This window comes from Aulostomus chinensis, chromosome 2 (genome assembly GCF_037954235.1).
Source record: "Aulostomus chinensis isolate RoL2024-O1b breed Wild chromosome 2, RoL_Achi_v1.0, whole genome shotgun sequence".
In the NCBI taxonomy this organism is placed as follows: Eukaryota; Metazoa; Chordata; class Actinopteri; order Syngnathiformes; family Aulostomidae; genus Aulostomus; species Aulostomus chinensis.
Window position 1 is genome coordinate 2,702,762 of NC_141321.1, and position 12,857 is coordinate 2,715,618.

At 45.5% G+C, this 12,857-nt stretch overlaps 1 protein-coding gene across 5 annotated transcripts in view; it reads right to left on the bottom strand.

Annotated features, from left to right (window-relative positions):
- Positions 1-12,857, bottom strand: part of cemip (cell migration inducing hyaluronidase 1) — a 222,443-nt gene that overhangs the window by 51,046 nt on the left and 158,540 nt on the right. For all 5 annotated transcript variants that reach the window (XM_086222956.1, XM_086222957.1, XM_086222959.1 and 2 more), the window contains one exon: positions 364-492. In XM_086222956.1, coding sequence (XP_086079082.1) covers positions 364-492 — 129 coding nt within the window. The remainder of the gene's footprint in view (positions 1-363; positions 493-12,857) is intronic.

Here is a 12,857-nt window from a genome sequence, read left to right on the forward strand (position 1 = left end):
TTAAGTGTTGAACCTGAAGTCTATCTCAAATGATCCTCTTTTTGGTATATCAGAGAGATACACAAATACATGGAAAAGGCCTTGGTAGGATACAGTTAACAATAGCAGCATGTACCTACACCCCCCCCCCCCCCAAGACTGTGCTCCAGGAGTAACCAAATAAAGGATCTTATGACCACAAACCTAAGAACAGCTAAAACATTGCACAGCACCCTCAATCTGCCAGGCTTTTGGTAGAGATCCCAAGTTTAAGGAAGACACAGTAGATGATTTTATCAAGAAAATGTATGTAATATATGATGTTTTTTAAAGGATTGATTGTTTAAATTGTATTTTATGATTTCACAGTGTTCCGAGACATACCCTGAAGTTGGAATGGGCTCTGTTGTTGGTGAATTGCCCCATAGGAGTATGTTCAGTCTGCCCGGGTGAGTACAGCCCCTCAGAGGGTCCAGTTGGCACATGGTGGAAGATGAACCAGAATCCTGTTTCCTAGGTGACAAGCATGAACACGCCACCGCACACACACACACACACACACACACACACACACACACACACACACACACACACACACACACACATTCATTATCTGATCTCTCTAATGCCTGTTGATTGTTTATTTTAGACATTGTTCATTCAGTCTTCATGTCAAATCTGGTTTTCATTGTTTGTGTTTGCATTGCTGGTGACTCAAGTATAAAGTACAATGCCAAGTTGGATGTCTGGGGTCTAAAAGAGTCTGATAGTAAAAGGGTAGGGATCAGCAGTTAAGCTTGATCTTGGGCCAAAAAACTTCAAACTGTAAAATGGTGGGCCAGAACATCAGGCCTAATAAAAGGCTAAATTGTGTAATTAATTTGAGAAAATAAAGTTCAGAGGATCTTTTTGGAACTGCATTGAAGGAACTGCACTAAACTGGTTTAGGTCATATTTATTTGGTCGATCTCAGTTCGTACTAACTAATGATAAACCCTCAGAAACCACTGCAGTCACTTCTGGTGTTCCACAAGGCTCTGTGCTTGGACCAATCCTCTTCACCCTTTATCTGTTTCCTCTCGGTCACATTATTAGGAAACACTTGATTAATTTTCACTGTTATGCTGACGACACACAGCTGTACTTATCAATGCATCCACATGAAACAAATCAGCTGACTAAACTGGAGGCCTGTCTAAAGGAGATTAAAACTTGGATGACCCATAATTTCCTTCTATTAAACTCTGAAAAAACTGAAGTCATTGTCCTGGGCCCAAAACATTTTAGAGACACCCAATCTAATGAGATAGGTACCCTGGAAGGCATTACCTTGGCCCCAAGCACGACCGTAAAGAACCTAGGAGTTCTATTTGATCAGGATCTGTCCTTTATTGCCCACATTAAGCAAATTTCTACGACTGCTTTCTTTCATTTACGAAACATTGCTAAGCTCAGACACATCCTGTCTCAAAAAGATGCAGAAAAACTAGTCCATGCCTTTTTCACTTCCAGGCTGGATTACTGCAATTCCCTCCTATCAGGCTGTACCAGTAGGTCCCTAAAGACTCTCCAGCTGGTCTAAAATGCTGCTGCCCGCGTGTTGACGAGAACTAGTAGAAGAGACCATGTCTCTCCTGTACTGGTTTCTCTGCATGGCTCCCTGTCAAATTTAGAATAGAATTCAAAATTCTTCTTCTAACATACAAAGTCCTCAACCATCAGGCACCTACATATTTGACAGAGCTCCTAGCTCCCTATTATCCTGCTAGAACCCTTCGCTCCCAGGATGCGGGGTTACTGGTGACTCCTAGAGTTTCTAAAGTTAGACTGGGAGCCAGAGCCTTCAGCTATCAGGCTCCCCTCCTGTGGAACCGTCTCCCAGTTTCCATCCGGGATGCAGACACCATCTCGACCTTTAAGAGCAGACTTAAGACCCTCCTTTTTGATCAGGCTTATAGTTAGGGCTGCTTAGGCTGGTCCTTAAATATGCTGCTATAGGCTTAGACTGCTGGGGGATCTCCCATGGTGCACTGGGTTTCTCTCTACTGCTCTCTGTCCTCCTATATTTGTCATACATAAATCATACTCATACGTATTACTAACTCTTCTTCTTCTCCGGAGCCTTCGGGCTCCCCTCATCCCAGTTCCCGGGTGCTGCTGGAGGAGGCTGCATAGCTGAAGAGGCTCAAGCTGCCACCCATAGCTCCACCTGCTCACGTCCCTGTCAGTCCATCAGTCTCTTCCCTTTCTCTCTCTCTTTATGTCTGTCCCACTCTTTCCTTCTGCATATCTGTCTTTCTCCATTGTCTGTCTTTGTCTCTGCCCCTCTCTCTTGCTCTCTTTCCCCCCAACCGGTCAAAGCAGAAGGCCGTCCCCATTGAGCCTGGGTCTGCTCGATGTTCCTGCCTGTTAAAAGGAAGGTTTTCGTCGGCGCTGTTGCAGGATGTGCTTGCTCATGGAGAATTGTTGGGTGTAAATTCATTGAAGGAGTGTGGTACTTGACCTGCTCTCCCTGTAAAGTGTCATGAGATAACTTTTGTTGTGATTTGGCGCTATATAAATAAAATTGACTTGACTTGACTTGACATTACTAGTTACTTTTGAAAAAAAATAATACCTTACTTTACTTAGTTAGTTGCTGCTAAACGTAATTTGTTACATTACTAGTTACAATACTTATGGATTATTCTGCAATATCACCTGAGCTGCACCATAACTTGATTGCCAATGAACAACATATAATTAGAACCTTACTACTGCAGTGCCCAGATCAGCACAAATGTGTGTTATAAAGAGGAGGACATACACAAGGGCTCTCTTTTATGCACTTTAATGCAACAAAGCTGTAAAATCACTTTACAGGAACATTTGCCAAAAAAGGCTACAAGACTGGCTGTATGCAAAATATCTCAAAATAAAATCTCGATAAAGCTTTCACTCTTATCTTAATTCACTCAGAAAATGTCTGTTTATATTTCCATGAGGTAAGCATCAGCAAACTAAGTTTCTTTACAACAATATAACATTCACTTATTAAATATCTGTTTATATTTCCATGAGGTAAACATCAGCAAACTATATTTCTTTACAAAATAACTTAAAAGAAGACATCCTTCCAACCACCCAGTGCAAACAAATTTTTTTTAAATTATATCATTAAATAAAATAAGACAATGGATCTCATCACAATATCAAACAATGAATGAGACTTCAATGGAAAATAACTTAACACTATATATGAAATGTAATTTGAAGTGTAATTTGTAACTATGTGAACTATAGCTTTACAGTAGATTTTTAGGCTAAAGAGCCTCTCAAGTGGTGCACTAGAGGGTGTCGCTGTGTTGTACTTCAGTGATAAAGTCTTTATTATGATTCCCCACAGTGCAGGATCTCCATCTCTGACCCCGACTGCAAATAGTCAATGACTACAGTTTCATAGTTGTAGTGGGCTAGATCAATTACTTCAGTTTCATAGTTGTAGGGGGCTAGATCCTCCTCATCAAAGTCAAAAAAGTCATTCTTACTTGTGCTGGAGGCGGGTGTCTGAGGCATACGTAAATGCTTGTCGTGAGGGGAAGCATGGCATTCAGTGATCAGCAATGTCTTTAAGCCATCTCCCCTCTCTTCTCTCTTCATTTTAAACCTTGGTAGTGTGACAGCAGCAAGGACAGCATCTTTGCTGTCCAGCAGCAGCTCAAACTGTTTCTTGATGGCCTTCAGATGCGATGTGGAAAGATTTGATGAGCTTGGCCGTGTACAGTATAATTTGCAGTGCATAGTATAAGATTAATCTACTCAGCTGTAGTTTTCATGTGAGCAAATGAGGGATTGTGACATATCTGTGGATTCACTTAAAAAAAAGTTTAAAAATAATAATGAATTAACATTTTATGGTGCTTCATGTAGTGTACATTCACTTATTAGATTTTTTATATGTATGTGATGTCTTATGAAGTGTAATGTCCACATGAATGGACTTTTTATTGATTCTATTGTCTTAATAATGTACTTCTTGTATATGTGATTTTTGTCTGCCTGCCAAGGGTCAACTGAAATTGATTAGCTGTTACTTAACTCTGATGCAATTACTTTAAATTTGTGCTGTCCCTGTAAAAAATAAACAATAAAATAAAAATACACACATTAAATTCATAAAATAAAACTTTTTACTTTCAAATTCAAGATTATAAAACATACATACCTGTACTATGGCATTAGGCAGCCCTGCTGTCATCTGGGAGAGCCCATCTTGCAGTGCCAGTGTCCTTGACATCAGAATCTCCAGTGTTGGCAGGAGACTGCCATAATAGCAGTTATCTTCACCTTGTAATATGTCCAAAGCCACTGTGAGTGGTTTCATCACTGTGCAGTATTCCTTAAGGAACTGATATTCCTGTTCAGTGAAGGCTTTCATTTCTAGTCAACTGCAGACAGTGTTCAACTCTGAGATGGAAATGTCAAAGATGCATCATGGAAGGAGTTCCATCTTGTTGTTGTTGGTTTTCTTTTGCACATGCTCTCAACAAGTTCAGATGATGTCCTGAGGGGCTCTTCCATGTTAGCTTCTTCTCCACCTTCATGAACTCCCGCTTAAGTTACTAGGTTATGTAAAATCACGTTACTGAGGTCAGACAAGTGTTGCACAGCATGTGAACACGCATAAAAGGGATGTTTGATTTTTTTTGTCCTCCTGCTCTGCATATAGCTGAACAGCTTCAAGTAACTAAAGGAACATAATTTTTTTTTTGTCTTAGCGCAACTATAATGCGATTACACAAATTACAACTGTAACTCGGAACATTACGGTACTCTGTGTTACTGGCGAATGTAATCCCGTTACAGTAACGCGTTACTTTGTACCACGTTACACCCAACACTGGTTACATCCCACACCTCCCACTAGGCGATGTGTGTCTGTATCTGTGTCTGTGTGTCCCCCACCCACCCCCTCACCCCCACTGCAGGTTGAGGTTCAGTTGTGCTGTGTGCCAGGCTGTCTCCAATTACCTAATCATCTCTCTGCCATATATTCCAGTCCTACCATTAGTCCGATGCTAGTTTGTAGTCTCTACACGGTGAGCACTTTCTAGCCTTTTTCTCATGTAGTTCAGTCCTGTCTGTTCTCACAAGATAATACACACGAGGACAAAATTGTTGGTACCCTTCCATTAAAGAAAGAAAAACCCACAATGGTCACTGAAATAACTTGAAACTGACAAAAGTAATCATAAATAAAAATTTACTGAAAATTAACTAATGAAAATCAAACATTGCTTTTGAATTGTGGTTCAACACAAGAATTAAAAAAAAAAAACTAACGAAACTGGCCTGGACAAAAATGATGGTACCCCTTGAAAAGATTGAAAACAATTTGACCATAAGGACATGTTAAACTAAGGTGTGTCCTGTAATTAGCATCACAGGTGTCTTCAAACTTGTTATCAGTCCGTCTGCCAATTTAAAGGGTGAAAAGAAGTCACTCTGCTGTTTGGTATCATGCTGTGGACCACACTGAGCATGGACCACAGAAAGCTAAGGAGAGAGTTGTCTCAGGAGATTAGAAAGAAAATTATAGAAAAGTACGTTAAAGGTAAAGGTTGTAAGACTATCTCCAAGCAGCTTGATGTTCCTGTGACTACAGTTGCACATATTATTCAGAAGGTTAAGGTCCACAGGACTGTAGCCAGCCTCCCTGGACGTGGCCGCAAGAGGAAAATTAATGACAAATTGAGGAGACGGATAATACGAATAGTAACCAAAGAGCCCAGAACAACTTCCAAAGAGATTAGAGGTGAACTCCAAGGTCAAGGTACATCAGTGTAAGATCGCACCATCCGTTGCTGTTTGAGCCAAAGCGAACTTAATGGAAGACGACTGAGGAAAACTCCACTGTTGAAAGCAAATCATAAAAAAGCGAGACTGGAATTTGCCAAAATGCATGTAAACAAGCCACAAAGCTTCTGGGAGGGTGTCCTTTGGACAGATGAGGCAAAACTGTAGCTTTTTGGCAAGTCACATCAGCTCTATGTTCACAGACGCAAAAATGAAGCATACAAAGAACACTGTACCTACAGTGAAACATGGAGGAGGCTCGGTTATGTTCTGGGGCTGCTTTGCTGCATCTGCCACAGGGTGTCTTGAATCTGTGCAGGGTACAATGAAATCCCAAGACTATCAAGGCATTCTGCAGCGAAATGTGCTGCCCAGTGTCAGAAAGCTTGGTCTCAGTCGCAGGTCATGGGTGCTCCAACAGGATAATAACCCAAAACACACGGCTAAAAACACCCAAGAATGGCTAAGAACAAAACATTGGACGATTCTGAAGTGGCAGTCTATGAGCCCTGATCTAAATCCTATTGAACATCTGTGGAAGGAGCTGAAACAAGTGGTCTGGAGAAGGCACCCTTCAAACCTGAGACACCTGGAGCCCACTCCTCGAGTTTGCTCTCGAGGAGTGGGCCAAAATACCTGTCGACAGGTGCAGAAGTCTCCATTGAGAATTACAGAAATCGCTTGATTGCAGTGATTGCCTCATAAGGTTGTGCAACAAAACATTAAATTAAGGGTACCATCATTTTTGTTCCGGCCAGTTTCATTCGTTTGTTTTTTTAAATTATTCTGTTGAACCACAATTCAAAAGCAATGTATGATTTTCATTAGTTAATTTTCAGTAAATTTTATTTATGATTACTTTTGTCAGTTTCAAGTTATTTCAGTGACCATTGTGGGTTTTTCTTTCTTCAACGGAAGGGTACCAACAATTTTGTCCACGTGTGTATTTGTCTATCTGGTAATTTGTTATTTTTGCTCTTGCCTTGATACCCTCACTGATTGCGGTTTCTCTGTGTGCAGTTCTGCCTGACCCCGGCCTGTCCCTTGACCCCAGCCTCAGCCTGTACCTGCCTTGTTCCCTCTGAACCCAGTCGGTTCTGCTCGGCCTTGCGACTCTGTCCTCAGCCCACGACTTCCACTGGATCGAACTATCTTTAATCCTTACAGTAAACACACACCCATCTGAGTCTATAGTCTACCAAACCATAACATAATAAGGCTACTGCCCATATCAAACCACCGTATGATTAAAAAAAAAAACTTCATGACACTGTAGTGACTTGATAAGCTGATGATGATGATGTATCTTTAGGATGTTAACACAGTTGTTACTCGGGGAACCACTCACTGTAATTTACTTTTGTCCGACGAGAAATGATCAGTCTCATATTAAAGCTTATCAAAGAGTTCTTTGTGGATCAGTGGCTTGCATACAAATATAAAAATGAGTTGGGACACTTTAGAGTTTTATATAGATTTTAATACAAAAAGGAAAACACATAAAACAGAATAATAATTCAAGCAAAGCAATTAAGGCACATGTGGAGGATCGGACAAGAGTTATAAGATTTATCTGAGACTCAAGTGGACGGCAAAAGTAGCAATTAAAAAGGTGTGCAGTATGAATGATAGTGACCTACAAACAAAAGAAAAACTATTGAATGGATGCTGGGCTGACTCTGAGGAGCCTGGCGGAGTTGGCAGTGAGAGAGAGAGTGATCGAGGCCTGAACAGATGCAGCACTTATCCTTGTGATTGCAACAGCGCGAAAACCAACGGAACCGGCTTATGTTCTCAGCTGGATTGCTCCCGTCGATATACGGTACCTCTCCAACGAACTGGTGGGAAGACGGCCTGCAAAGCCTCCGATTCGATGACCGTGGCTCCCGCTGGGATTCACTGGATGGAGAAGGGAAGCGCGTTGGATCGCCACCATCTGGTGTCAGGCTGCTGGTTGGCTCAATGCAATGCTCTTCTCAGAATGGAGAAGCGAGACTCACGGGAGGTCAACAGTATTGTGACTGTACGGTTTTTCACTTAATTAGCTCCAATAATTTAGTCTCCCACCACATGGGGTGTGCTTAACCGGCGAAAACAGTGCCATACTCAGCTTTCTGTTCTTTTTTACTGTTTATTTTTCGTTTTCAAAGTGCTGTTAGCAGGCAGGATTAGTAGCAACAGCAGCAGGTAATCAACAGCTCGGCTTTGCCGGTCAAACTAAAAACGAGTTAGACTCACCACAATAAAATACGACATGGAGTACCACCACTAGAGGGCGCAATAAACTTAAAAATGAAAGAACTCCACACACCTCCCACTTGGGCTACTTGTCATCAACCAAGTAAGCCACAATAACCACTATTAATACAACTGAGTAATTCAAAAATATGTACTTTCCAAGTGACAGAATAAAGAAACATCATAAACAACTGTTAATTGTTAACTGGCAACACACATCTGGTCCGAATCCAGCTTTCAAATGTCCACTGTTTCATGTACGTAGAGGATGTCACGCCTTCTCCTGCTCCTTCACTGGTACCAACACGACCAGTCTTCTGACGTCTCTGTGCAGTATAGTGGGAGGACATGGCTCCCTGTCCTTCCTGGCTTGGGACAGACTGATGGGAAGGCAATGACAAACCTTCACTTTGACGTCTTGGACGACACCTCTCTCATCCGGATTTGCCTCCTCAACACGACCCAGTCCAAATCGACCCTGGAGGGTGTTTTGGTCTAGAACCCACACAAGGTCTCCAACAGAGACATTCCAGGCTGGGGTATGCCACTTATGCTGGACGAACAGGTGAGGCCCTGCCAACTGGCTCCAGCGTCTCCAAAACTTATCCACCTCCACCTGGACTGCTCACAGACGACTGAAGGGGTAGGTAGGGAATTCAAACCCCTGGGTATCACCTTTGGGCCCTGCCCGACCCAACAGCAATGAATTTGGCGGTACAACGTCCACAGTTTTATCCTGGACCTGAGCTCTTGCACTGATTGGCCTCTCATTGGATAGGTTGGCAGCCAGGTAGAGGAGGGTCTTAAACTCCAGTGTGGTCATGTCACCCTGTTCACCAACACTGGACAACGACCTCTTCAACACGTGGACAGCTGCTTCCGCCGCCCCATTCCGATGTGGCGAGTCTGCTGGACTGAACTCCCACGACCAGTCAGTCCCAACCAGGGATGCTCTTCTTTGGACCTCATCCTTGTCAATATCAGCCAGGAAGCTGTAGAGATCCTCCAGTGCAGATCTGGCCCCCATGAAGTTGGTGCCCTGGTCGGACCAAAGCATTCTGGGATGTCCTCTCAGAGCGGTGAATCGCTGATAAGTTTTGAGAAAACCCTCAGTTGACAGGTCTTCAACCAAATCTGCGTGGATTGCTCTTGAGGCCATACAACTAAAGACAATGCCCCAGACCTTTATCTTTGTGCGCCGCCTCACAACGTCCCTGACTGTGTACGGACCGAACAGGTCAAGCGTTGTGTACTCAAAAGGGGCTGCTGGCCCAGTGCGTACAGAAGGGAGATCACCCATGACTTGAGTGCATAACTTGGCTCTGCACTTACGACAATGAACACAAGAGTCAATAACTTTACGAATGACTATAGGACCTTGCACGACCCAGGCTCTTTTCCTCACATGGAGGAGGGTGCCGTCAATGCCTTCATGGTTGGCACGGTGGGCTTCTTCAGCAAGGAGTGTGCTGATTTGTGCTTTATAAGGGATCAGTGGGACCCCAGGTCTCTCTTTATCAATGGACTGGATCCGGCCGTGGCACAACAGAAGGCCTGTAGAACTGTCTTTTTTCACAGCCAGATGGTTCAGTGTCACCATGGGGACGGTTACACCCGCCTGGGCAGCGAGACATAAGTCTTGGAATGCCGCCTCTCGTTCCTGGACTGTGAGTACTGCCTCCCACTGTACTCTCCCACTGGTTCGGTCTTTGGTGAGTAACCAGGAGTGCACGGCTCTGCGGATGTATCCCACAGCCCCACATAGTCTGGTTAGCGTAGAAAACCTCAAAAGATCCATCTGACTCATGAGAGCCGACCCCCAAAACCTCTTAGTATGGTCGGCACTCAATGTTGTTGAGGATGACCCTGTAGTGGCATCTGGCAAGGGTCCCTTTTTATCGACTGAGGGAGACCCCGTGGTTGCTCCATTCCTGCCCATGGAATTGACACCATCTGGATTAGACAACTTCTTGGCCTGGGCCCTTGTGGTGATGGCAGTGAAGGCTTTCCACTGGAGTTTACTCACCACCTCCCTGGTACCAGAGGCCACCTCTGCTGCAGACTTCATGGGCCTCTCCTCCACCGGTCTGGTCAGGAACTCCGGACCTCTTTGCCACAGGGAGTCACCATCAAGCTGACCAGGGGAACATCCTCTTGTGACCAGATCAGCTACATCGAACTGACCGGGGACCCACCACCAATCTGTCACAGGACCGGCTTTCTGTATTTCACCCACACGATTAGCGAAGAAAGTCTGAAAGCCATAACTTTCTCGCAGGATGGCTCCTAGTACTGTTTGGCTATAGACAAAGTTGTGCCACCTAACAACTTCCAGCCGCCCATGTTTCTCAACATACCCCTTCAGCCGGGCAGCAAACACAGCTCTGCAGATCTCTGCTTTAACTGCATCACCCTTCTGATCCAAGGGAGTCAACTTGGCCTTCGCTTCCACGAGCCGAGTGACCTCCAGAAGTTTCCCAGCGCAGATAGAGGATGGCCCAATAAGAGTCACAGCTCCCATTGGAGAATGTTATTCCCCAGGGTTTACCCAACCAGCCAGAAGGTGTAATACTCCTGGGGAAAGTGATGGTACTCAGCCAGGCATACTCCTTGAAGAGCTTGATCGCCTTCCCACGCAGTTCACTGGACAGTGGCTTGTCCCACGTATCCTTGGTCAACGTCCCAGACTCTTGAAAGGCCCTTCTGACAAGGATGATACCTTTCTGTTTCAGGGGCATCGCCAGACCAAGAGGATCATAAAGCCGGCTACCTGGCTCAGTAGCATATGACGGGTAAGGGGATCTGGTGTCTTTTCCTCTATGTCCTCCACTGTGAGGTTGAGCTCTGTGCGCATCTTCTTCTTCCTCATGGAGAAATTAATGGCAACCGTGAGGAAAAGTCTCTCCTCTCCCACGCGGTAGCCCACCCCCAGGGCCTTATTGTCCTCGTCCCGCAACTGATTGGGCAGCATGAGAGTCTCCGATGTAGTGGGAACATTGCCTTGCCTCCCACTTTGGCCAGATTGCACCCATGGCTTGAGGTGAAACCCACCGGTTGCGAAAATGGCTTCCACTCCCTCAAGGATTTCACTCAGTCTTTGGGGGTCATTGTGGGACACAAGAAAATCGTCCACATAGGCGTTGTCCATGATGACATCCCTTTCTTCCACTTTGTCAGTGAATTGTGGCAAGTAAGCTGTCTCCCGCATTGCCACGTGGGCGATGCAGCCGGCCAGCTTGTCGTCCATGTTCACCCGTACCACGGCGTAGTCCTCAATGTCATTAGCTGGAGAGTCTCTCCATAGGAAGTGATGGAGGTGCAGCTCCTGGTCCTCCAACCATACCGAGTTGTACATTTTGGACACGTCGCCAATTGCTGCATGCTCTCCTTCCCGGAAATGGAGCAAGACTGCCAGGATGGGGTTCAGGACATCCGGGCACTTCAGCAGGATGCCATTAAGGCTAACGCCCTTGAATTCCCGGCTGCTATCCCATACTAGTCTCACTGAGGTGGAGACAGAATGTGGGTTGGGTGCTGTCAGGTGATTCACCCACCGAACAGCTCCGTTCCAACTGTCCATCACAGCCTTCGAAAGCTTGGTTGCAGCCCCTCTGGCTACCATGTTGTGCACCTGCCTTGCGTAAGCCTCCTTCCACTTTGGGTCCCTCTCAAGGCGCTTCTCTGACTTGAGGTATGCTGCTTTGACAGCTTCACGGTTGTTAGGCAGGGTAGCAGGGTTCTCCTTCCAGGGATACCTGGCATCCCAGTTGGGTTTGTCGCTGTGGTAGTCACTTACCTTGAATGTTAGTCCTCCCCTGATGATCTCCAATTCTCGCTCATCCGCGAGAGACATCTCTTTACCCCCAGGGGCACACTTTCCACATTGACAACCGCCACACACTGGGTCACAGGCAGCATCAATGCTGTCCCACTGGAGCCACTTAACGATCTCAGCGTTACATGCAGCTGTGGTTCTGACATCCACGACGCTCTTTGGCTTGGGGCAGTCGTTATGGAGGACCTCGACTCTCATGGATTCCGCCCTCATGGAGCATGCAAAATGGATTAAAGAGGTGCGTGCGGTCACCTCAATGTCTTTGAAAAGGTCCGGGTGCACGCCAGTGATGGTCTTCCCAAGCGGACCGTCCTACAACACCAAATCGCCGCACCTCATCATCCTCTAGGGGGCGAGATGACCTTCGCGGGTACTGATGAGTAATTCAACCTTGTCTGGACGGGTCAGGTCTCCTCGTTTGACAACACCCGGGAAGAACCTTTCAAGGCCCTCCAAGTCCACTGCGTGGTTTACTCTGGCAATCTCTTCCAGTCCATAGCAGAGCATCTCATGAAGACGTCATGTTCCCTTCTTCATGGCTACTTTTATGCTCATACAGTACCTGTTTGTTTCAACCCTCACCTCCATACCACCCACACCAAACACGACCAGTGTGATAGGCTCACCAGCCAATCCAAGCCTCTCTGCTGCTTGGTGAGTGATATAGTTTGTGTCAGAGGCTAATTCAATCAGCGCACCGACCCAGTCCCCCCTCTTAGTTGTGACCTCCACCAACATCATGAGGACCGGGTGCTCCTTATGTCCACCCTCATCCACCAGATTTTTTCCAGCACATACTGTTGAAGATACATTATTTGTGCAGGCATTACGAACAGCCTCCAGCTGCTCTGGGGTCAAACCTAGACGAGCAAACACTGCCTCTTGTTCTTCAGTCAGACCGTGGGATTCTCTCCTCTTTTCCCCCTTGGTCTCCCCCCTGGTAGTGTCCCTTTTGCTTGGGGATTTGAGG